General features: G+C 38.2%; 1 protein-coding gene across 2 annotated transcripts in view; it reads right to left on the reverse strand.

Annotated features, from left to right (window-relative positions):
• Nucleotides 1-27,700, reverse strand: part of LOC135220575 (protein lin-54 homolog) — a 242,885-nt gene that overhangs the window by 23,810 nt on the left and 191,375 nt on the right. For both annotated transcript variants that reach the window (XM_064257821.1, XM_064257820.1), the window contains 3 exons: nt 22,070-22,307; nt 14,555-14,754; nt 5,580-5,758 (listed from right to left, as the gene is read on the reverse strand). In XM_064257821.1, coding sequence (XP_064113891.1) covers nt 5,580-5,758; nt 14,555-14,754; nt 22,070-22,307 — 617 coding nt within the window. The remainder of the gene's footprint in view (nt 1-5,579; nt 5,759-14,554; nt 14,755-22,069; nt 22,308-27,700) is intronic.

Below are 27,700 nucleotides of genomic sequence, written 5' to 3' on the forward strand. Positions count from 1 at the left end.
CTAGTCATGCAATGACACACAATGAGAGGTAGATGCTAAACTGATAGAAGAAACACTGATGGTGGTAAATAAGGCTATGATGTTTGTATGAGAAAATTGAGTTACTAGACTAAAAGATACACGCAAGTCTACACAATGTTAATGTTGAATTCTGGAATATATTTTGAATTATAAAGCCTGGTTAGATAGGAATGCACATGTTGACAGTCGCAAGACTGTCTAACATTATCTTGAGTAACTGATTTCCTTGTTTGTGAACTAGTACTTGAGATTTTCCCTTCCGCATCTGAATTGGAGAAGGATTCCCAGAGACTGTTTTGACTTTGCTATTTTCACCTTATTGTATGCCTAGAACGAATATGGCCCTAGATTAATTTGTCAGACAGTCATTAGAATACAAGAGACCAGTGATAATCCTAAACCTTCTACCTAACTGTGATCCCATTTTTACCTGACCTGACCCTCATTATTGTTGTCGGACTCTCGACTTACCGTCATGGAGCCTACATCAAAGCTAATAAAAAACTAACACTTACATATATGTGTATATACATGCGTTTATTTGATGGCTTTGTGAACTTCCAGGCATTTTAGTTTCATATTTTTATGTTAATGATACAGCATTTCATATTTCATTAGAGAGAGAGAGAGAGAGAGAGAGAGAGAGAGAGAGAGAGAGAGAAGAGAGTGAGAGATGAGAGCGAGAGAGACGAGAGAGAGAGAGAGAGAGAGAGAGAGAGAGAGAGAGAGAGAGAGAGACGAGACACCAGACCCTCCCCTTGTTCACATAAGCGACTACATTGGTGTTGCCAGACATCAGAACCACCAAATGACCCTCTACCTTTTCCCGAAACTCTCTCAGCCCCAGAAAAGTTGCTTTCAACTCCAAAACATTGATGTGTAGCAGCTTGTCTCCCGCACTCCAAATGCCTGAAGCAATAAAGTCTCCCAACCAGAGATGGAGGCATCTGAAAACAGAAGGAAGTCTGGCGGGGGAGAACGCAGAGGGATTCCCACCGAGACATTTTGGTCGTCCAATCACAAACAAAGGTCTTGCTTCACATCTTCGGACAGAGACTCTCTCTTTAGAGGAGAATCTCCCAATGGGGATCAGAAGTTTTTCAGTCTCCACTGCAAAGACTGAAGATGAAGACAACCAAAAGGGACCAGTTTCTCCAGAGAAGTCAAAATCCTCAGAAGGATCTGCCACTGGTGAGCTGGCTGTTCAGGTTCTGATAAGAACTTGTGTGCCACTAACCACAACTTCTCTAACCTCTGGTCCATCGGAAAAACTCTCGACGCTGCTGTATCTAAAACCATACTTAGATAAAGAGCTTTCTGGCTGGGAACCAGATTTGACTTCTCTAGGTTTATCATTATGCCTAGCTCCTGACAAAAGTGAAGAAAATCTCTGTCCTGAAGCAGTTTCTCCTTAGAACTTGCTAACATCAGCCAGTTGTCGACATACCTTAACAGGTGAATCCCTTGAGCATAAGCCTATGTCGAGACGAGGATAAAGACCCTTGTGAACACCAGAGGGGATGTGTTCAACCTGAAGCACAGGACTTTGAACGGGAAGATCTGCTCTCCCAGAGTGAAGCGAAGAAACTTTCTGGACAAAAGGTGAATAGGGACCTGGAAGTAAGCATCCTTTAAGTCTATTGACAGCACGAAGTCATTGTCCCTTATCGCTGCCAACACTGTCTGAGGCGTCGCCATCTTAAACCTTGTCTTCCTAACAAAATGATTCAAGGTGGAAAGGTCAATTACCGGTCTCCAGTCGCCTGTCGCGTTCAGTACTAGGAAAATCCGACAGTAAAACCCTAGAGGACACTTTACTTCTTCTATTGCACCCTTGTTCAGAATTTTCAACACTTCCTCCCAAAGAACTAAGAACTTCAGGGACTCACGAGCAAACTTTAAGTCTATTGACAGCACGAAGTCATTGTCCCTTATCGCTGCCAACACTGTCTGAGGCGTCGCCATCTTGAACCTTGTCTTCCTAACAAAATGATTCAAGGTGGAAAGGTCAATTACCGGTCTCCAGTCGCCTGTCGCGTTCAGTACTAGGAAAATCCGACAGTAAAACCCTAGAGGACACTTTACTTCTTCTATTGCACCCTTGTTCAGAATTTTCAACACTTCCTCCGAAAGAACTAAGAACTTCAGGGACTCACGAGCATATGTCAGACTAAGAAGGGGTCTGTCCGAGAGAGGAGAGAGAGAGAGAGAGAGAGAGAGAGAGAGAGAGAGAGAGAGAGAGAGAGAGAGAGAGAGAGAGAGAGAGAGAGAGGGGGGGGGGGGGGGGGGGAAGTTGAATGGTAGTAGATATCCCACCCGCAGAGCGTCTACTATCCATTTCTACGCTCCATACCTTTGCCACTTGGCCCACTCTATTGACGACCCCCTCTGTCCCTTCCTCTAGAGCCCCTCCCAGGCTTGTAGGGGCGGGATTGAAAGGGACGTTGCTGCTTGTTTAACTTGGCCTGTGAGGGAGATTGAGAGACCCTCACAGAAGAAGCGGAACTCTTAGAAGATTTATCAAGTGAAAATCTTCTAACTTGTCGCTGAGGAGGAGGAGGAAGAGGACATTGTGAACACACCTCCGACATAGATACTTCCTGATGTACTAGCCTGTCTTTAGTATCTGCCTGTCGCTGGTCATTCGTATCTTTTAATTCAGTCCTCGGAACCAGAAACTGCAAATCAAGGAGATCCCCATTCCTGAGAGCCCACAAAGACTCAAGTCCACTGAACTTGCCACCTTGGACAGTGCTGTGTCTCTCCTGGCCAGGAGCTGGTTGGCCCATAAGTTTGCACTAAGGTGGGCCAAGTATGAAATAGCTTTAGCACTGGACTGTAGCAGTCTAGTGAGCGAGGAAGAACTCACTATACCTCCTTCAGTCCTATCTGAAGCAATCCTGGCTATTGCAGTGGACCACAAGTCCAGCTAGGAGACCATATGGAAAATGGAAGCCGCCGTAGTCTCCATAGCTAAGGCCTCTTGTGACGAAAAGGAAGGGCCTTCCGACCTAACCTGCTCCAGAGTTAGACCAGGCTTAAGACGGATCATGGCCAGGTTAAGGTGACGAAGCATCAAATGAACTACATTAGTGGAGTAGTACTTCCTATGCCACGTGAGAGGAGGTGGAACAAACTTGAATGATCTACCGGAACGCAGAGAGCCATTTCGGTCCGAAACCAAAGCGTTCAGACGTTGCAAGACGGACAGAGCGTGACCTGACAGGCAAGTTAAAAAAAAAGTCCTAGAATCCTGTCTGGCACCCAACAAGGCCTCTATAACTGTTGGGGTGATAGAAGACTGAGCCTGTGTCCTACACACAAGATTGTTGAACTCGCCAGAGGAGCCTCGTTCAAGATGGTCAACTGTAGTCTTATCGAGCGAAAAATCCTTAGACGCAGCTTCAACCACCTCCGTATCTGCAACCTCCAACCTTTTAATCGGCTCCTTACCATCCTTACGCCGATGAACTGGTACAGGAACAGATGCAGAAGCGTTAGCACCTCTTGATATAATCAGCACGTACATGCAAGGATGAGCCACGTCCGCGTATGGAAGATGCAGAAACACTCCTATTACTCTTGACACTCATATTGTCACTAACATGTCCATGAGATGGAGAGAAACGGCTGTGAAGGGAAGTCAATGATGCATTACTCGCACGTACAGGAGATACACGGTCATGTATCAAAGATGACAATGCCTTCCTTCCACGAGCTCCTCTGCCAACCTCACGAACACGAACGTGCAAAGCACTCCTCTCACTTGCACGAACAATGACGTGCATGGGAGACAGAGTTATGTGAGGCAGGAGGCGATGCACTCCTTTCACTTGCAGAAGACAAAGCCATACAGTCTTTGATCCTCCAACGTCTGACATGATGGCGAGGTGGTGATGGAGCAGAAGCAGAAGGAGTGAGAATCCCCCCTCTACGAGGTCTCTTAGTAGCAGGACTTGGAGAAGAGACCTTACGTTTACATCTCTTCTTCATAGAGAAGGCAGAAAACCTCTCTTCCAAAAGAGTTCAGCCTCTTGAAGACTACTTGAAGCAATGCCTTGGATGGCTCAGCGAGAGAATGACATCATATCGGGAAGAGAGGACATCATAGCGATGGGAGGATGAGCGGCCACCATATCTGACGTCATAGGCCGAGAGGACGCTGGGAATGACGTCACAACATCTCTAAGACCAGCACTAGTTGATGGCCTCACTGGCGGAGTGATAAGGCACGACCAAGTGAGCGTCGGCGAAGACAAGGAAACTCCGCAAGGTGGCAGCACACAAGAGCTAATGTAGAGGAGTCCTGGGGGAGGCAGGACTGCTATACCAGCTGGTGGGGGGATTCATACCTCCAAGAACTGCAACACCAGCCCATCCAAGGAAGGTGAACCCCGTAGACCAAGCGATGCCCAAACAGCCGCCATCTTGGATGACTCCGAACTAAGAAATTAGATGGTGTAGCCTCCTCCCTCTCGGGAAGAGAATTGAAACCCGAGGGAGAGGGGCTACATTAAACACATCATCATCCTGTGGCACTCCCAATACTTCCACTGACAAATCAATGGAAGAAAAGGAAGGCGACATGGGTACACTTGAACTAGAAACAGGGACAGTGATCATGGGAGAGGGAGAAGTTGAATCGTCCAGACGAAGAGGAGAAACCCCTCCCAAGAAGGAAACTTCGGCCATGAATGACATTCCGGGCAGGGATTGGTTATAGTACAATAATTTGCTCTGCACCTACTGCATGTCATATGGGTATCTGTGATCGTTGACGCTACAAATCTTGAGCACGGAAATCTCTGAATGCCGGGGCACATGCGTTGACGAGGCTGTGAAAACTCAGAGGAATCCAAAATAAACAGAAATAATTACACACATACACACTGAAACAGAAAAAAAACATGGGCACAAATCTACCGGCTTAGAAGGATAGCAAAAGCGATAGCATCTACTCTCCAAGGCGGTTAAGGAAAAGACTGAAGCGTCATGAGGTACGGTGCGCAGTCTCTGACCAGCTATCACCTCGTATGTGGAGTTGCTAGACCTCACAGATTCCTTGCTTTAAAATCTTTTATTGTTTTAACTAGTTACCAGCTGGCGCTTGGAAAATTATACTATTGTTATGACTGAAGGCTTGTTTCGCACAGGAACAACATAAAACTATACAAAATTAACAAGGATACAGGTTACATATGTATAAAATAAAAACATCAAGAACACTCTGAAAATGATCCTCATATTGTCTGCTGGTTTGGTACATTTTTTTTCTTTTACATTTGTATACATCATCAGTAAGCGAAGGACTTAAATTTGGATGACGTTTATATCCGGTTAACATTTTTGGAAACATGTATATCTTAAATAAATACTATTTGACAGTTTATGGATATATACATACTTTTAAAAAGTGCTATTTGGTAGTTTCATGCAAAATATGGATTTTCAGCTAAATCATAATTCCTTCAAAATATTTGCATTGCAATCTCTACTTTTATATAGACAATTCAATAGTCTCTATCTCATAAAAAAAAAAAATACATTTTACTACTTACCTCTAGATCTTGCTGTATAGCTACCAATAATCTGCATAAGACATCTTGAAAATTCAGAAATAACAGAGAGTTCTATTTGGGCATTTGATACAAGAGCACTTTGAGCTTTATCAGCCTGCGCTAATAGGCACTGGCAAGTGGCTTCAACAACTTCCTGGTTCATACGACAGTAACCAGACCTAGAAAGAAGTGCAGGTTCTTATTTTCTAAACATTTTACAGCATCACACTGGGGTGGAAACTTACATTGTTGGGTAATTAATCATATTAAGTAAAACCCACAAAGCTAAATAAATTCAATCAATCATATTAAGTAAAACACAAAAAGCATGAAAATGAAAATTATTTACTTTTAAAAGGGACCATTCCCTTCCTCCTCAGAAGTGGAAGAGAATGGGTCCCTTTAAAAGCTAAATACAGTGGTACCTCGTTAGTCGAACGTTCATGTTAAACATTGTTTTTTGAGCGAAATTTTCAAGAAAATTTTGTATCGTTTATCGAACAAATGCTCGTACTTTGAACTGACCGATTATCTTCTTTATACTTGTATTTGACGGCCTACTGAGTCCTACAAGAAAAACTGTATTAACATGTTTTTTTCATTTACAATGTATAGTTTAATGGTGACCATATTCGACAAAATAAAAGAATAAAGCATTTCAATATAAAGTTTAGCATAAAAGATGTACAAAATCATGCATCAATGCGGTGACGTCAAACACAGCTGACTTGAGTTTGAACGATGGAGCGTTGATAAGTTGAGGAGAGAAACAGAAGAGTTAAAATATTACTGTATGTATGTGAAAGCAATAACAATTCACATAAAAAAGTGAATTTCACAAGTTTAACATAATGATAAAATATGAAAACAATCAAATGTAATACATAAACAATAAAAAAAGTCCTTATTGAGCCAGTGTATAGTTTAATCATATTAAACAAAATAGTAAATAAAAGAACAAAGCTTTTCATCATAAAACTTAGTATAAACGATTATAAAATCATTTATCATTGCAGTGATGCACAGCTAACTTGAGATAAAGGGAGGAAGCATTTATATTTTTGAGGAATAATGAATGAATGATTTTATACTAGTTATTATGCGTCGTGCTATTGTTGAGGAGAGAAGAAGAGACAAGAAAATCTTTACTATAATATGTGTATAAAAGCAGTACCAATTCACATGGAAAAATGAAATGTTATTTCAAAATAAATTAAATGATAAAACATGAAAACAATCAAATGTAATACAGTAATAAAAGAAAAAGTCTTTTCTTGAGCCAATGTTCGGTGCTCTGAGTGAGACAATAGAGGAGAGAAGAGGGAAGGCTGCGGTCTACTTCCTACCAACTTACCAGCTGATTATTTGCCTGTTTCTTTCACTTACACTCTATTTGACCAAATCCCTTCTTTTTGCTACAGTAAAATACCTATCTAGTGACAATTGCTTTCTACGATATGTTACTACTGTAAAAGTAACTCAGCTCTATAATAAACAAACTGGTGCTGTGTTCTGCTTTGTGCCTTTGATTGTTTGTTTAAACAACTTCCTTGTGAAAAGTTATTTATTCTCTTTTACCTTTTCTTGTTTTCTTTATTTATTACTTATTTGTTAGCAAAATCTTCACTTTTATTTTAAATTCTGCTGTTTGCCAACAGTAAGTTGATGTATTGTGACACAATTAATCTCTTTCGTGCACCTAAGATCCAAGCGTAAACACGTCGACAATCATACACAATGATTATACTCTCTCTCTCTCTCTCTCTCTCTCTCACAGACACAATAAGACATACACATTATCAATTCCTTTGATTATCCTTGTAAAATTTCAATAAAATTGATTTTGTTATCAACCTTTTGCCTACTGCGACCATTTCAGTTTCCTCAAAGGTTCCCATCTCTCCTCTCTCCATCGCCCAGCCGGCCGTGTGCCATTTTCACCAAACAGTTCGTAAATCGTAAATGGAAACAAAATTTTTCAAAAATTTTACTTCATATAACATACTGTTTTATTACTTTACACTCTTAATTTAACTTTTGAACACATTAACAACAGAAAAGTGTGGAAAGGAAGGACTTTTTGGGCTGGTTTGAAAGAGTGATCCTGATTCCCTTGATTTTGTATGGGGATATTTGCTTCATATTTCAAACATATTGTATTTTGAACAGCCTTCTGGAACAGATAAAGTTCGAAGTCTGGGGTACTACTATAAATTCAATTTTCGTCCTTTGTGGAATTTACTTAATCTTGTTTACATGGAAAATGTGTATTATACAGTATACATACAATGTATCACATTATTTCAACAGCCAGTAAACACAGGAAAAAGGGTGGAAATTTCAAGCATGTTAACTTAATTCTTAGGAGGTCTACAACATTGGATCATCTCATTAATTTTTAACCTTTAAATACATACACCTTAGTCCAAATTATTGGTGTCATTCTGAATTGCTAATTTGCAACTAAAAACCATATTTAGTATAGCTCTTATTCTAATTTGGTGTCAGTCTGAACTGCAAATTTGCAACTGAAAATCATACTTAGTACAGCTCTTATTCAATTACATAAAAATCAGTATGTACCGAGTTTCAAGATCAGTGGAGACCAATCTATCTTGAGGAAATGTTTTACTTCTTTTATGCTTCCATGTTTTGAATATATTTTTCACCTGTTTGATCTTCCGAAGCTAATTCACATCACCAACTGTTGAACAAAAGCTTGAGCTCTATCAAAAAAAAAATTTCCTTCTTCTTGATAATCTCCACCACTATCATTCAATCACCTCATTTTCATTCAGATCTTCCTGATCTATACCATCCAGCACATAGTACTAGATGTGCAGTTAATTCCAATACTATTGCCTTTAGTTCTGTGAGATGCAGTGTCACTTTTCCTAAAGTTTTGTCCCTGTTACAACTAAACTGCGAGCTTCCTACTCGTATAGTTGAATGACTGAAGCTTCAGAAGTTCAGTCTGAGTTGATTCCTCAACTCCAACATGTACTGGTAGTTGTTGTATCACCTAGAAGAGATGTTTTGACAAGCCAAAGTGTCTCCTGTGACGCAGGAATGACAGGAACATCACTAAGACAAAAGAATCAGAGACCAGAGATTCAAGGTAGAACAGGAAGTGTTAAATGTTACTACCAAAAGAGGCAAACAAGCTGATGTTGCAGTGGGGAGAGTCATACAAAGTCAAGGAGGTTGTTAATCATATGGACTACATTTATGCTGGCAGAGAATGAAGACTCTTCATGCGAGCATCCTAACTAGCTACCACAAGAAGGAAGTTAATGGAGCAACAGCACCCGTCGTCAGTGAAGAAAGATGCCTATAAGGGATTGTCATTGAGGAAGAAGCCAATGAGGACCAAGCTATTCCAGGTGAAGGCTCGTTGGAATTTTGATTGCGGAGATTATAAGATACTGTATGTACACGATGTTGACATTAATAGCAACCTAAGCAACCTGCAAAAGGAGTAAGTATTGCAGTTGCTGGAGGAATATAAAGTCATCTAACTCAGCAATTAAGGAAGAACTTCATTGGGAGAACACAACATTGACATGATGACAAAACTGTATCTTTTACAGTATGCAACTTGTGAACTGATCCACAAAGAAGTTGAGAAGATTCTCAAAATGGGAATCATCATAAGGTTGCCTTCTACAGAGTGATGGTGAGGAAGAAGGATGGATCAGGCAGGTTTTGCATTGACTACTGTCAACTGAACACCATACCCAAGTTTGACAATGATCCAATGGAAGCTGTTGAGGCTTTAATGGTAAATAAATTTTTATAATAAAATAAGATTTTATATATACTTACTGAGTACATAATTACATGGCTGTAAGTTTCTAACTTTCACAGCAGCTTAAGCTTAAAAGTTCATGGTGATGCTCTGAAGTAGGTAAGTGACCCCGCCCACTTTCAGGGAAGCATGGGTACAAACTAGCTAAAAAGCCCAATTCATTAATGCTCTATGTTCATGAGAGGGAAGGCGGGAAGGCTCCAATCATGTAATTACTTGGTAAGTATATATATATAATTACATACATGGCTATAAGTTCCTAACTTTCACAGCAGCTTAAGTTTAAAAATTCATGGTAGTGCTCTGGAGTAGGTAACTGAAACCACCAATTTTTGGGGAAGCATAGGTACAAACTGGCTAAAGAGCCCAATTCATTCATGCTTTATGTTCATGTGAGATGGGAGGGGAGGGCTCCAATCATGTAATTACTTGCTAAGTATATATAAAATCTTTTATTATAAAAATGTCATTTATATATAAGTAACTTACCAAGTAAATACACTGCTGAATCCCACAATATTAGAGTTGCCATACATGGACATCAACTACTTAAACTATCCTCAGTAATGGAGATAAATTTGACAGCTAAATTAGCCAGCATTGAAACAATGCTTGTTGTAACCTTACCTGGTGAGAAAGCCATAGCAGGTGGATATTTCCTCTGGTTCTGTGCTTATCTTCACCCTGTAGGGTAATAAATGTCCATGCCTTGGGCATAGTACAAGAAAATAACCAAACTACTTTGTTATCTACAAACCATTGAAATATCACTACCCAACCATTCATTAAAAAGCAACGACTGGTGGGTACTCCTGGTACAACATACCCTCCAGGCTTCCCATAACTCGATCATCTAAAACCAGGGCAAGGAGATTGATAAATAGATCTACTCCTACTCTCCCTAACCAAATACCATGCCAGCCATGGAAAATGGTCCTAATGTACTGCAATTTTTTGCAATTATTGCAGAGATTGACAGATTGCGTTTCAATGCTAAAGATGTTTCCAATGGCGTTTCAATGCTAAAGATGTTGCCAATGCCCTAATATCATGGACTTTGACTTTCAAAACCTCTTGAATATTACTATGGGCTTCAGAGATTACATCTCTTAAGAAGATGGATAATGCGTTCTTGGACATCGAACGACGGGAATCCTTTACTGAATACCAAACATTATGACTGTGACCCCAGGGTCTCTTGGTTCTCTTTAGGTAATGTTCAAGGGCTCTAACCAGACAAAGAACTGTCTTGGTCTGTTGGTCCAAGGATACTAGTGAAGTTCTTGATAGAAAATGAGCGAGGCCAGGGATTAAATGGGGGTTAATTTTTTGCTAAGAACCCACGAGTAAATATACAAATCACATCTTGTGATAAGCCAACTTGCTTGTCCAAAGCCTGCAACTCACTAATTCTTTTGGCTGTAGCCAAAACAACTAAAAACCTAGTCTTCCTTGTTAAATCCCTAAGTGAGGCTTGCAAGGGTTCAAATGGAGGACCTGGAAGCCATCAAAGAACAACATCTAAATTCCAAGACACATATAGAGAATCATCTTGTTTCAAAGTATCGTAAGATTTAATCAAGTCACTAAGATCCTGACTTGTAGGTCCACGCCTCTATGCCTGAACACTGAATTGAGCATACTTCTGTAACCCTTAATGGTCGAAGTCGCTAATCCTGGGAAGAATTCAAAACTAAAAAAAAATCTGCTATTTGTGCTAAAGTGGTCTCAGAAGATGAAATGTTGAGTCTTTGACACCAGCTGCAAAAAACTGACCACTTTGCTTGGTAGACATTTGAGGAGGATTGCTGCCTACAGTTGGAAATAGCCTCTGCAGTTGCTCTTAAAAATCCTTTCGCTCTGACAAACTTCCTGACAGTCTGAAGCCTGTCAGAGCGAGAGTGGACACACCTTAATGAAAGCTGTGGAAATGAGGTTGCCCGAGAAGATTTCAACACTGGTAGGAGTCTTGGAAAGTCCACCGACAATCGGAGGTGGTCCAGGAACCACTCCCTCTGCGGCCAAAACGGGCTATCAGTGTCACTGAGCAATTATTGCTGAACTGAAACTTGTTGATGACTTCCCCCACCAACCAAAAGGGAGGAAAGGCATAAATGTTCAGGTTGGACCAGTCCGGGAGAATTGCGCCTGTTGCTCATGCCAGAAGGTCCATGACTGGGGAGCAATACAACAGGAGACAGTGATTTCTCAATTCCCTTAATGGCCAAAAAGGGGCTATTAATATCACTGACACACTCTGGTGTAAGTGAAACTTGTTCAACACTTCCCTTATCATTTTGAAGGAAAGGAAGGCATAAAGCAACATGTCAGACTAATCGATAAACATGGCATCCATTGCTCATGCTTGAGGATATGGAGCTGGGGAATAGAAAAGTAGTAGCTGAAATTCTTCAACGTTGCATAGAGGTCTAGCGTTGGCCTTCCTCACAGTTTCCACAGGTCTAAACAGACAAGTGGATCTAGATTCCATTCTGTGAAGATGACTTAATTTTGACAGCGAACTGATCCGTCAACACATTCAGCTTGCCTTAGAGGAATCTGGTCACTAACTTTCTTCAATTCTGGTTTGCCCAGAGAAGGAGGTCCCGTGCCGTCTTGGAAGTTCCTCCTTGTTTGCTGATGTATATTAGGGTCACTGTTTTGTCCAAGTGGACCGCTACCGTCCTCTCGAACACTTTTGAATGGATGAAAGGACAGTGTGTGTTATCTTCATTCTGAACTTTGTCTTCTGAATGAAGACATTCAGGGCACTTGCATCCAGTACCAGTCTCCAACCTCCTGATGGCTTCAGGAATACAAATAGACAATTGCAGCACCCTTCTGAACTTATATCTAGAACTACCTCTATTACCTTCTTCTTGAGAAGGGACAAAACTCCCTCTGAGAGGGCTGAAAAGTTCCTCAAGCCTTTGCCCGCACATGAGAGGACACTGAGGAGATCCAACAAAAAATCTGCAGATAAGAAGGAGTATTCTTGAACTTTCTGTGCAAGGGTGCCTACTGTCCAGTCCAAGAAAGTAATAATTTCAAAACTTAGAATAAATTCTTCATCATATGGTCGAGTTTGGCTGAGGAAAACATTACCTTTGCTGAGGAAAAGCCGACCCAAGGAAAGAACTCCGGTCGCACAACATGAATACCTCCTCTTTAAAAATCAGGAAGGAGGATAACTGAAGTTAGACTTCCCTTGGTCTCTTTTTTTTTTTTTTTTTTTTTTTCTGCAAGCCAGTTCTTGATTTCACTAAAGGCATTCCTAGCTGAAGTAGAAAGTACCTCTTTAGGTAGTCTGGAGGTAAGTTGCTCATTTGGAAAGTGGACGCACGAGAAGATGGAGCTGTAGGCAAGAAAAATGAAGAAAAACTCCTCAGCAGAAATCATCGCAGCGGCACATATGCTGAGCAAGGAGTCTCTCCTTCCAACTCTCTATTCCCTTCCTCTTCAACTGAAGACACAAGAGACAATTCTCTAATAGTTGTGTTAGAAAGCTTCTTCAAAAGCCTAAAATATCATCCGGGCATTGCAGGATGGGAACAAGAGACAGATCTAACAATACAGAAGTGGAAGCTTGCTGCAATAAAGCTGGTGCCACAAACTCTGACTTTGGCACCAAGCGCTTGGCAGAGCGCCCATGAACATCCATATGAGCAGGTGCAAATGGACGTTGAGAAAGTTACTGAACGCTCGGGAGCAAATGGGAGCTCTACAGCTATTGGGTGCCTATACACAGTTGACTCGGATGCAAATGGGCCCTCAGCAGTCACTGAGCATTTTGGCACCAGCTGGCATCTGGTCTCTATTAGGTGATTGGAAGCCAACAGAGGCTAATTCACCGATGAACACATTGGCGCTAAGAGTGCTTAGGCCTGGAAACAGTTTTCAGCACTAACACTTGACATTCTACATCTTTCTTGAGAAAACCACTCCGGGCTGTCCCAAAAACTGCAAGAAGGTACAGCTTCTCTGACCTTCTTATGCGGCACCTGAGGGGTGTGTAAAACATTCACAGCGGACCTTTTCAATGGTCTTGATTTACCACTATTGCGCCATTGGCGACTGTTTCCAGGCTGGAACCCTCCAAACTAGAGAAAAGACAGATCTCATCCTGGAAGACACCTTTCCATTGGCTGTCTGTTGCCACCTGTGAACTGACAACAGGTGCAATCAAGGGCCCGATCTCCTTTGGGCTTCTAGCATTGCTTCTCACAGATTTACGGGAATATGCTAGGGACCTTTGCCTAAGAGAATCAGCAGGCCAAGTAGCCAGCTCCTCCACTAACAGGTCACCTTCAGCAATTATATTTTTATCCTCCATAAAGGCTCTAACAAAAGCCCCTATTCCAGCCACTGTGTTCACTAGCATGTCAAACTTACGATCAAACTTAAGCTCAAGGATGGCAATGGCATTGGGTTTGGGAGTAAACGAGCTGGGTAAGGGATCAGGTGGTAAAGAAGCAGGACTTGTAATGGGGACAAAGCTGGCACAGTTATGACAGGTAAATTAACATAAAATTTAACAGAATCCTGACTAACTAAACTTTTGTCATTCCTAGCTGCCACCTATCTGTCTGTCTCTCTAACTTAGTTAGGTGAGAACTTAAAACGCTCCATTTCTTAGGTACCCAATCAATAAATTCAGCAGAAGTTAAAATTGAAGAACATTCCTGACCCCTGCAAATTACACTTTTGTGACTATATAATGCATGTGGTAAGAAAAATAAAGAGAGGAAGGCATTTTACAAACATTGAGATGTAGATATGCCCACTAAAGAAAACACTACAGCTCTGTCAAGGGGAGCCAATGAAGACCAAATATTTGAACAAATTATGAAGACATTTGCTTAGATTTAGTAAATGCAGTAGTATCTCAGCTCAACAGATGATTTAGGGGTCAGGCTGTCTGATAAGTAAAAAGGCCTGTTAAAAAAAGACCCTATATAAACTACATATAACCTGCACTCAAATATTTTCTAAACTAAAATAATCAATATTTTACACTGAACATTCAATTTACAAGAATTATTTTTAAATTTTCATATATGAAATGTTGCATAGCAAGAAAATAATATTAATAATGTAACTAATAAGTGAAAAATTCTGGTGAGCTTAAGTCCATTAAGAGGAGTTACAAAATATTTAAGATCCTTACTTTGCTGATGTAGGCAAAAACATTTTGGAAGGTGAATGATGAGACAGAGATGGAAGTTTGGATTTAACTGCATTCTGCTGGTTCACTCTTGCTTCAGCACACTCTGCAAGCTGCATCAGCCCTTTACGTTCCACAGCAGGATTCAAATCTACATTTTTACATCCAACGCATTTACATATACTGGAACACGGAATTTTAGCCTAAAAGAAAAGAGAGAACATTACTAAACTGCCACTTAGAAACAAAGTATAGTCGGTATACTAGGAAGCTTAAACAACCTAGACACCCTATAAACCCCTATAAGCAATCCCCACAATGGAGCTAATACGTACATGTACTATACGTCATTTAACAATTCAAACTTTTCAGTTTTGTTAAAAAAAATGAGGAAAACTGAAATAAATATACATGTACTGTACACCTCATGACTGACATCAGTGTGCTCAATGAGCACACTGATGTCAGTCATGAGGTGTACAGTACATATTAATTTATGGCCATTACAATTGAAGTTGCAGAATCTAGGTTATTAATGCTGACAGGAAATTGAATAGCAAACAATAATATCAAGCTAAATGGAAAGTTTCATTTAAGAATATTTAAAAATATTGTAATTTGTATAAATATTACAGGCAGATAGCAAAACCAGGCAATTTTGCGAATTGTCTGAAATTTCAGGCAGATAGTGAAATGTACTTAGGGACATTTGATACCACCAAGGGCTAGGATTAAACACGGCGAAACAGTGGCTCACCTACACTTTTGCCTTGTTTAGTACTAGCCCCTGCAAGGTCAAATGTATTTTGCCATGTTTAGTACTAGCCCCTGGGGATCAAATGTTCCTAAGTACATTTTGCCATCTGCCTAGTTTTGCAATCTTCCTGTAACATATATTTACTGTATATCCATATATATATATATATATATATATATAGATATTATATATATATAAATATATATATAATAATATATATAGTATCTATATATATATATAGTAAATATATATTATACTGTACAAACACTTCTACAGTCTATAAAAAATACATAACCCTATATTACACTATTCTCTAAGAAGCTTAGTAAGTATAAAATCTTCATCCCAGTTACATCCCCAAGAGAGACAGTAAGTCTCAGATTCCCAAGATGGGACATTTAACTAGCAAATGTCTCAAAGTCAAAGGAACAACACAGTCATCACAGACCAGATCATTATCATCTGACCATCTAACATTAAAACCTATGGCTTAGTCTTGCATGGCCAATCCTTAGTCTGCACAACTGTTTCCAGTCTCCTTGGCATATATGGATATGGCCAAGGAGATACTGAAGATGTAATACTGTACATCTTCTGGATTGTTTCAATGGTTTCTCAACATAACTGCCAAAGTTTTTTCATTTTCCATCATATGATGAAATACATCAGTAAATGATAGTGGGCATCTTCTGGGTTCAGGAGGGGTGGCTGCTAACTTAGCAAATTGATCAGCTCACTTATTCCCAAGTTGCCCAACATGTAAAGGCACCTAGCAGAAATTTACTCCTTTACCACTTTTTCTCAACCATTCCATAATCTCTACAATCAGTGGTTTAATGGGACCGTCCGCTATGGCGGATGACATGTCAACTTGAAAAAATACAAAATAGATTTATTATTTGTATCTATGCAGAAACATGCCGTGCATGCTTTCCAGAAGTTTCAGCCAATTATTTTTACAAATAATGAAGATATATCGGTTTTTAAATGATGACGTCATCGTAACTGCGTCGTCTGTATGACTGAGTTTGACACGATCGTTTTTGCGTGTTTATTTTTGCATATATACAGCGATTTTTTCAGATTTTTTTCGAAATTCTCATACATCTGGTAGCAATGAAAGGTAGTGTGAGAGCTGCTCAGAGCTGTTATTTATAGGCGAGACTCAGAGAATGACTCGGTTACTCCACACACGTCAAAGGAGTTGCACGCACTTCCGCACTTGCGTTTGGTTACTAGCTATTTACGTTGTTTTTATAACTTCTTAGTGAACTTATAGCAATGCCGAAGTTACCTAAGATCAAGAAGGCTACTCAGCAACTAAGGCTAGCAAAATTAGCGAAGGCCAGGAGTGTGCTGAAAGAAAAACATGAAAATTCATTGTTATCAGCTCCCTCATTGTCTCATGTCACGCCGTCAACATCATTGTCTCGTGTTACGCTTAGGGTATTAATACCACTTTTAGGGGGAGGACCAGGATCCTTGATGTAGAAATCAACAATATAAGTACAAATAAAGTAATTATAATAATGTTGTTTTGACTTTTATAAGAAAAAAGCAAAAATTTTCATAGCAAATCTTTGGGAGCTCATAACTCAAAAACATACTTATTCACATGTTGCTAGCCATTACTTGGTTATTTATTATCCAATTTTAGAGAGAAAGATATCATTGGAAAGAGGAATAAAAATCCCATAATTCCTTGTGAGCCAATTTTGTTTTCTTTTTCTTTCTTTTTTTTTTTTTTTTTTTTTTTTTTTTTTTTACAATTTTTGAGTGTCTAGGAGAAAAAAAAAATCAAAAATCAAAATTCTGTTCACACAGAATTATTCCATATATAAAGTAGTTTTTATGGTATGATTTTCAATACAACTGAAAATTAAACATTTCTTTTAAGGTCTTGAAAATTACAAGTAATTCTTCTGTTGCATCTGATGATCATCTCCCACTTCTTTCTACATTAGGAAAGGCCACCCCAAAGCCAATGCCAGCATCTGACTTTGAGACATCCAAAACAACTGAAACAAAATTATCTTGTTGGGAAGCATGATTTATTGGAAGATTCAGCTGTGGTATAGACTTCACACAACTTAATTTTGAAAAAAACTAAAGCGTAGTCGTCTCAATATCAGAGCTCAGTCAGCAACCCAGGAAGTATGGAAGAAGTTTCAGGACTCTGCAGCTTTCAAGTATTTTGTTATAATTCAAATATAGTATGCAAATCAGCTTGCTATACAAACAAACACAACAAATATTATTCCAGCAACATGTGGGATTCTGTGCCCATGTACGAATATATCTGGATCAGGAAGCACTACTCTTGTATGGCAGAAGTGCATCTTACCATTTTACAAACTAAAACATATATTTTTGTTTTTATCGATGAGGAGATGAAGGCAGTATTCAGCCACTACCATCCCTGGGTAAGCCACATCTGAGAAAATTATTTTGGATACCCCTTTGACTGCTGAAGCAAACAAGGTTAAACTTATAGCACTACCAAGTGGCTCTCCTTAATAAAATAAATCTGATATGGTTGTTCCAACATGAACCTATTTTTCATGAAGGCCTTAATAAAAAGAGCCCTCTGAATGCTATATCTCTTCCTTGTATTATGAGGGGGGGCTGTTTGTCAGCAAAAACTTCATATACTGAATATTCTATTCGTACCAATAGAGCTGTGGCATGCATATTTTGAAACCAACAATGATAAGGGGACACATATTTACCATAATCCAAGTACAGTGGCACCTCAACCTAACCCTCTTACGCCGACTGGACGTATTTTACGTCGACATTTTTTGTCTCCTGTGTGCCGACTGGACGTATTTTACGTCGACTTACAAAAGTTTTTTTTTTAAATTCGTGGAAAAATACTTATAGGCCTACCAGCCTAAAACTTTTGAATCACGCGCCTTGGGGGATGCTGGGAGTTAACGGATCAAGATGTTGTTTTGTTTACAATCGTTACGCAGGCGCGCAAGCGCGAATTTCTTTCTTGCCGCACTAAAAAGTATCTGTGACACATCTCAGAAATTATTTCGTCACTTTGACATAATTTTTGTACCATTGTAAATTAGCCGTTACATGAAGTATTATATATGAAAATGTGCGCATTTTTATGTAAAATACAACAATAAAATACTCATGATTGTAGCTTCTATCAGTTTTGAGATATTTTCATATAAATAATGATAATTGCCAAAATTTCAACCTTCGGTCAACTTTGACTCTACCGAAATGGTAGAAAAACGCAATTGTAAGCTAAAACGCTAATATTCTAGTAATATTCAATCATTTACCTTAATTTTGCAACTAATTGGAAGTCTCTAGCACAATAATTCGATTTATGGTGAATTTATGAAAAAACTTTTTCCTTAGCCCGCGCGGTAACTCTTCCGAAAAAAATCATACATGCGATTGTGGTAATGTTTGCACCATTTTAAAATTAGCCGTTATATAAAGTTTTATATATGGAAATGTGCGCAATTTTATGCACAATACAACTTAAAACAACCCATGGTTGTAGCTTTTATCAGTTTTGAGATATTTTCATATAAATAACGATAATTGCCAAAATTTCAACCTTCGGTCAACTTTGACTCTACCGAAATGGTCGAAAAACGCAATTGTAAGCTAAAACGCTTATATTCTAGTAATAAACAAGCATTTACCTTCATTTTGCAACAAATTGGAAGTCTCTAGCACAATATTTCGATTTATGGTGAATTTATGAAAAAAATAACATTTTCTTACGTCCGCGCGGTAACTCTTCCGAAAAAATCATACGGGCAATTGTGGTAATGTTTGCACCATTTTAAATTAGCCGTTACATAAAGTTTTATATATGAAAATGTGCACAATTTCATGTAGAATACAACATAAAATAATTGAAGGTTGTAGCTTTTCTCTTTTTTCGAAATATTTGCATATAAATCACGATAAATAGAAAAAAAACCACGTTCGGTCAACTTTGACTCTACCGAAATGGTCGAAAAACGCAATTGTAAGCTAAAACTCTTAGTCTAGTAATATTCAGTCATTTATCTTCATCTTGAAACAAATTCGAAGTCTCTAGCAAAATATTTAGATTTATGGTGAATTTTTAAAAAAATCTTTCCTTCCCTCTGCGCGCGGATTCTCCGCCACAAATCTCCGAAATACGTACGTCCCATTCTTGGAATATTTGCTCCATTTCATATTAGGCATTTCATAGAGTTTTATATATGAAAATGTGCGCAATTTCATGTAGAATAAAACGAAAAATATTTGAAGGTTGTAGCTCTTCTTATTTCCGAAATAATTGTATATAAAATATATATATATATAAAAATTCGACATTCGGTCAACTTTAACTCATCAGATATGATCGAAAACTGCAATTGTAAGCTAATACTCTTACAGTATAGTAATATTCAATCATTTTTCTTCATTTTGAAAGAAATTGGAAGTCTCTAGGACAATATTTAGATTTATGGTATATTTAAAAATATTTGTTTACGTCCGTGCGTTACGAATTCATGCATTATTTTGTGATAATATTTTCTCTGTGTTGCTTTTATCGTTTTACAATGTGTTATATACCAAAATGATCGCAATTTAGTGTACATTACAACGAAAAAAAAAGTAACTTTTTACCTTTAACCGTTTTGCGCACAGCGCGATTTGAATACAATTATATATGACATTTCGTTTTTGCGCTATCATATATCGCATTATTTATATATGATAATGATAATTTTTTTCATTTCTGATGGTTGCATACTAAACTTCAGGCAAGACAAAAAAAGGAGCCAAAAATTAACTCTTAATCTTGAAAACTAAGCGCGCTGTGATTTTTTGAAAAAAATATTTTTTCCGCTTCCTCGCTCACTCCGAAACCTCTCCGGCACACGGGAGACAATTTTTTATTTACCGCTCCGGCGTAAGAGGGTTAACATATAGTTCTGGAGTCTGCTTTTCCGCTATGCAACAAAATCTGGCCCTGGCCAACACAATCAGGTACCATGGGGCCAACTTGCATAGCTTATAGTGTAGCGTAGTTCCACATACAGCACTTTACAGCCTATTCTAACTAGTATTTTATAATTATCATTCAATTTTAAATAGTACGTTACTAATTAGAATTTGGATACATCTGCAAAATCATAACTGTACCTACTTATGGTTACCAATTACATGTGTATGTAAAATACTGCATACAAATATCAACTATAAAAAAAATGACTTTCTCTTTAGGAATAACCCCAGATTTCTTTAATAAGAAAGAGAGAGAGAGAGAGAGAGAGAGAGAGAGAGAGAGAGACCCCATGCACACACAAATATGTACAGTCGACCCCCTTAGATTTGTGGGGATGCATACCACAACACCCACATGAATAGCTGAAATTTGCAAATACTTGAATTTTTCGTAGGTTGGGACTTTCGTATATCGAGGTTCCACTGTGTGTATGTATGTATGTATGTTGGTGTATATATCATATATATAATATATATTATATATATAGATATATATATATCTATATATATATATATATATATATATATTATATATATATATATATATATATATATATATATATATATATATATATATATATATATATACACACACACACACACATACACAGGCAGTCCCCAGCTTACAATGGGGATTCCATTCTTGAGACGCGCTGTAAGCCAAAAATCGCTGTAAGCCAGAAATTCGTCAAAAATCTAAAGAAAACCTTACTTTTAATGCTCTGGGTGTATTAAAAACTATGTTTAACCATGTCTGTCATGTCCATTGTGCTTAGACTGATGTAAACTCCTCAGTTTTCTTCTCTCTCTTAATGAAGTATGAATTACTGTATCATAAACATTCTACTTGCTGGGCTGACTTACGTTCATACTCTCCTCCCCAGCTAGTTTAACTAGCCTGGCTTGCGTTGTCACTAACTACTGTGCTTAGACTTCGATGTAAACACCTCAGTTCTCTCCCCTCTCTCTCTCTTAATGAATTATGAATTACTGTATCATAAACTTAAAAATACAAAACTATAACTGTGTGAGAGAAAATGACTGTGCCTCAATATAGCGGTAACTTGATTAGTTTTCAAATGGAAATATGTATAGGTTATATATTTTTAAGGGTTTGTATTGTTATAGGATGACTTTGAAATCATATTTTACTGTACATTTACCTATGAACTTCTGATACAAAATATGTGAAACCATGGGTACTCTTCAACAGAAATCTTACATAAAACAGAAATACCTCCTTGAGGTTATTTTACTTGATTCATCCTTCCTTGACAAGTGTTGTACTAACTTTACCTTAGTGCTTTCTGGTAAAAAGTGTCATAACACACATCTAAAATAGGCCCTTATTCTGAGCTAGAATGTTTTTAATAATGTCAATCCCCAATGCTACACCAGAAACATATATGACAATTAAGGGAGTAAAATAAATTTTGGGTCTGAATAAATACCACAGAGATACACTACCAAAAAATTTGCTTTCCTCTGTTGATATGGCAGATGGTTTCCTACCAGCAAGAATTCCTGTTATTTATTTGCAAGAGATGAAATGAAAGGGCACCATAGTCTATGGTAGTGGCTTCCAAAAGTACTGACAGATATAAGAAGAAAAGTGTCTTACTGTACCACTGGCCTCAAGTACATTTTTCCAGTGCTAATGAAAAAATTACCAGTGATCAACATCTTTCAATTTCTTAAATATAATTCCATACCATAACAACTGAAAATAAAGTGTTACTTACTTCATAACATTCACAATAATTTTTAAGGCAACCAGAACGTTTGCAGTTACATCCCTTATTATGTCTTCTTTCATTGTCAGTGCCGCCCTTTCCAATTTTTGGCCGGAATGCTTGAGGATTCCTGTCTAGACAGGCTTTGATTGCTTTCTGTCTATCTTCTTCATGACCTAAATTATTAAAACAATTTGCACAGTTGCAGTTATTGCAAAATTCTCCATTTGCAAAACAATCACAGTACCTGTAATAAATATATAAAATTTTCAAAATACTATTACCATACTCAATACAAAAAATCCTTAACTAATTAAAGAAAAACACATTTCAATACAAACACACTACATAATCATAAATACTAATCCTTTAGGAAGATGAAACCCACTGCCTATGTGCCAGCCAACCTCACGATGCTGCAAGGCTAAACTACTGCCTTTTGTGCCAACTTTTCTCTATAGAGTGGGATTAGAGTGGATAAGTGAAGAAGGGCACTATGCATGATAATAGTAATAAAATTGTATAAATATTTTATGTAAAAACATGATTTGTTACACATACTACCAAGTACCCTAAAAAGCCAGAATCCCAATTTAGGAAAGAGGACCAAGCAGATATACCCTTAAAGAGAAAAGCAGACTTGCTGTGGGAAGTCCAATCCCGTTAAGGTAACTGATGGGGATAGGGAATGACCTTGAAATTTTGGGTGCTTCCATAAATAACAATATGAATAGAACAAACATACATATACACAAGATGTAAAAGCTAATAATTCCAGAACACATGCCTAGTGAGCCAGATATGATGGATGAACTGGAAGATGATGAATACTCCAGAGCTCTATCAAACAAAATTAATAGGGCTGCTACAATGTTAGTTCCCTATAAGTAAACATAAAAGGAATTGTCAGTGGATGAGTTACAATAGGCAATAAAGCCCAGCAATAGGGCACTTTCATCTATGCTACAGTCAAGACTGTGAAAAGGAGTTGAAGAAAATGAGTGCAATCATGGGCTGAAGGAATGCTGTAAACACATACTTTTGTAATGCCTATCATGCATCATGTGAGGTAAACTGATGGCACTAACCCACAACTGGGATACAAAGATTCAAGTATAACATCAAACAGGTATATCTAGCAAAGAGCTAGTGTCTGCTTTACCACAGCAGAGAGCTCAGTCATAAGAAACAACCAAGGATGAGAGGTCTCTAACCTCTTGAGCTTGATTGTTTATATGGTGTTTTTACGTTACATGGAACCAGTGGTTATTCAGCAACAGGACCAACGGCTTTACGTGACTTCCGAACCACGTTCAGAGTGAACTTCTATCACCATAAATACACATCTCTAACCCCCCAATAGAATGCCCGAGAATCGAACTCACGGCCACCAAGGTAACAGGCCAAGACCATACCAATCACGCCACTGAGCTTGACTCTTGAGCAGTGAAGGCTCCTGTTAAGATACATCCCCTTAAGCCCATGAAATGGCTTGCTGTAGCCAGTAAGACATATAAATGTTAGATCTGATTTGATCTTATAAAATTTAGTTTGTCAAACCAAGCACTGGGGCACTATTGGCCATCCAGCATTACAATTACGAAAAGATGGAGTTGGAGTAGTTGGATAGCAAGATAAAGAGATCCAGGAAATTAAGGAGATTAAGTACAAAGATTTATAGGTGGAATTGCAAAAAAATACCCTGTATTGCACCAAGTAGTAATATTTACAGAGGTGGACAGCATGACTGAAGAAAGCACGCAGGAATGCAGTTATTGCAAAAGGCTATAAAGTGGGTGTAGATAGGGGCCGAGGGACACTGCATATACCCTTCAGTATTGTCTTGAGTGAGGTGCACTCACAGTGGTGAACCCACCTGAGAATGATTCCGACTAGTGTGCAGGAACAAACAAGAAAGATAAAAGGATTCTGTTTTGTGGAATTAAAATTTAAGGGCTCCCACAGAGAACAGAAGATGGAGATAAGGCAGGTATAGCAAAGGAATCAAAGAGTGAGAAGTCCTTGCTTTACACCTCAGTCTTGGCTATGAACTAAAGGTCACACGAAGATTCCTACCATGAACCAATGGCTAAACCATCCCTGAAAGGGCACGCAACTCACTGAAAGCCATAAAAGGAGGCCAATGTAATAACGTAATGTTTTAGGAATAAAATCTAAAAAAAGGTGTCCATCAGAGGTTTGTAAAAGGTCTGGGAAGGTGGAACAGCATTACTCATGTCCCATCTTGGAGGTTTCACAGAAGTTCAAGGAACAGACAAAACATTGTGACAAGAGGTCATACCATTTCCCAAGTCTAATCCACATTTGATAATTACTGTGTGAAGGTGTAGTGAATGGGTGACAAACCAGTGGATATTGTGAATTCCCAGAAGACACCTCTATGCAGGAAAAAGACTTGTTTATAGTCCATTACATGTTCCATAAGGCTAAGGAACCACTATTGTTTTGGGTGTTTGCCAACATCCAAAACTTCACTATGACTTCTCAAAGCAGCTTGAATGGTGGAAACATGCTGACATTAAGCCAACCCATCTATGATGGAATGCAATAGGACTAGGGCGTACCATGTAAGCAACATGCTGCAGTATCCCCGACAGCAGTGAGAAATATGCAAAGGGTACCTCATAAGACACACCTGTGGCTAAATAAGTTAATGAGGAGAAAGGATTAGAAAAAGAAATTAAAGATGAGAATTGGAAATTGGAAATTGGAATGTTGGTAGTCTTACAGGAAAGGAAAGAGAGTTGGTTGACGTCATGCGGAGAAAAAAATTATTATTCTATGTATATAAAAGACTAAATGGAAGGGGAGAAATGCAAGAAAACTGGGAGAAGGATATAAAGTTTACTATGCATGGGAAGATACAAGGAGAAATGGGGTAAGAATTATTCTCCACTCAGATTTGCAGGAAAATATCACAAAGGTCCAGCGTATCAGTGACAGGCTCACGGGCTTAAAGTTTGTGAAGGATAAGAAAGTATGGCATATCACCTCAGCATTACGCCCCTCAATAAGGGCGTGGTGAAGAGGAGATCGGGGAATTCCAAGAAGTGAACTATATGCGTTATCTGGGGACATGAATGCCTACGCATGTGAGAGTTTTGATGGTCTTGAAGGAATACATGGAGGAAGAGGTGTTGGTAAAAGAAACCAGGAAGGAGAAAAATTGTTGGAATTAGCAGAAGCTATGAATTTGGTAGTCTTGAATAAACAATTTTAGAAATGAAGTTATCTGGTAACATACAAAAGTGGACAAAATGAGACAAAATGATTATGTTTTGGTTAGAAAGGAAGACAAGAAAATTATTATGGATCGTAAGGTTATTCCAAATGAATCTGTTGTAGCTCAGCATAAACTGGTAGTGGTAGATTTTATGTTGCAATAAGCAAATGAAAAGCTCGAACAGAAACAGGAGGATTCAAACTTGGAAGCTGAAGGGGAAGATGACAAGAGAGTTCAGAAGTAGGAAAGAGCCAAAGAAAGATATGTAAGTGGAATGTCAGAATCACCTGAGGAAATATGGGGTGATATGAAAGAGACTGTGGTGTCAGCAGCAAGAGTGTGGGAAGAAGATAACAAGAGAGGAGTACAGATGGAAAAGGAGGGAAACAGAGTGGTAATGATTGCAAAGGGAGAAGCCAGGAGAGAATGGTACGAGATGATGGGCACATCGGAGGAAGAAAAGATAATCTACAGAATTGCAGAAATGAGAAGAAAAGACAGGTAGGATATAGGAGAGGTAGGAATTATCAAATATGAAAATGGAAATATCTTAATTGATGAAGAGGAAGTCAAGAGAAGATGGAGAGACTATTTTTCATAACTATTAAACAAGGAGAATGAGAGTGAAGAATTGGAAAATATTCCTCCACTAGAAGACCAACTGCACATCAAAGAGAGTGAAGTCGAGAATGCTATGAAGAAAGGAAAAGTAAATAAAGTTGCAAGAAAGTCAGAGGTAACAGAAATGATTAAAGCATTGGGAAACCTAGGCAAAGAGTGGGTGCACACACACTATTGGAAAAGATCTGGGTTGCAGAGGAAATGCCAAAGTGCTGGAATGACAGTTGGAACTGATTAAAATGTCTAAACAAAAATTTGACTGTTAAATTGTGGGAAATACAGAAAAATAAAGTTTGTGGAGCATGTATTCAAGACACTTGAAAGAATAGTAGAAAGAAAGTTGAGAGAGTTGATGGATATATACATAAGCAACAGTTTGAGTTTATAAAAGGAAAGAGCCAAGTGGATCCTATTTTAACCCTCTTACGCCGAAGCGGTAAAAAAAAATTGTCTCCCGTGTGCCGGAGGTGTTTCAGAGTGAGCGCGGAAGCGGAAAAAATATTTTTTTCAAAAAATCACAGCGCGCTTAGTTTTCAAGATTAAGAATTCATTTTTGGCTCCTTTTTTTGTCATTGGCTGAAGTTTAGTATGCAACCATCAGAAATGAAAAAAATGATCATTATCATATATAAATAATGCGATATATGATAGCGCAAAAACGAAATTTCATATATAATTTTATTCAAATCGCGCTGTGCGCAAAACGGTTAAAGGTAACAAGTTACTTTTTTTTTCGTTGTAATGTACACTAAATTGCGATAATTTTGGTATATAACACATTGTAAAACGATAAAAGCAACACAGAGAAAATATTATCACAAAATAATGCATGAATTCGTAATGCGCGGACGTAAACAAATATTTTTTTCAAAAATTCACCATAAATCTAAATATTGTCCTAGAGACTTCCAATTTCTTTCAAAATGAAGACAAATGATTGAATATTACTATACTGTAAGAGTATTAGCTTACAATTGCAGTTTTTGACCATATCTGACGAGTTAAAGTTGACCGAATGTAGAATTTTTTTATATATATATTTTTTATATGCAATTATTTCAGAAATAAGAAAAGCTACAACCTTCAAATATTTTTCGTTTTATTCTACATGAAATTGCACACATTTTCATATATAAAACTCTATGAAATGCTTAATATGAAACAGAGCAAATATTCCGAGAATGTTACGTACGCATTTCGGAGATTTGTGGCGGAGAATCCGCGCGCGGAGGGAAGGAAAGATTTGTTTTAAAATTCACCATAAATCTAAATATTTTGCTAGAGACTTCGAATTTGTTTCAAGATGAAGATAAATGACTGAATATTACTATACTGTAAGAGTTTTAGCTTACAATTGCGTTTTTCGACCATTTCGGTAGTCAAAGTTGACCGAAGGTTGAAATTTTGGCAATTATCGTTATTTATATGAAAATATCTCAAAACTGATAAAAGCTACAATCATGAGTATTTTATTGTTGTATTCTACATAAAAATGCGCACATTTTCATATATAATACTTCATGTAACGGCTAATTTACAATGGTACAAAAATGATGTCAAAGTGACGAAATAATTTCCGAGATGTGTCACAGATACTTTTTAGTGCGGCAAGAATGAAATTCGCGCATGCCTCCTGCATAACAATTGTAAACAAAACAACACCTTGATCCGTGAACTCCCAGCATCCCCCAAGGTGCGTGATTCAAAAGTTTTAGGCTGGTACGCCTTTAAGTATTTTTCCGCGAATTTAAAAAAAAAACTTTTGTAAGTCGACG

This window comes from Macrobrachium nipponense, chromosome 2 (genome assembly GCF_015104395.2).
Source record: "Macrobrachium nipponense isolate FS-2020 chromosome 2, ASM1510439v2, whole genome shotgun sequence".
Classification (NCBI taxonomy): domain Eukaryota; kingdom Metazoa; phylum Arthropoda; class Malacostraca; order Decapoda; family Palaemonidae; genus Macrobrachium; species Macrobrachium nipponense.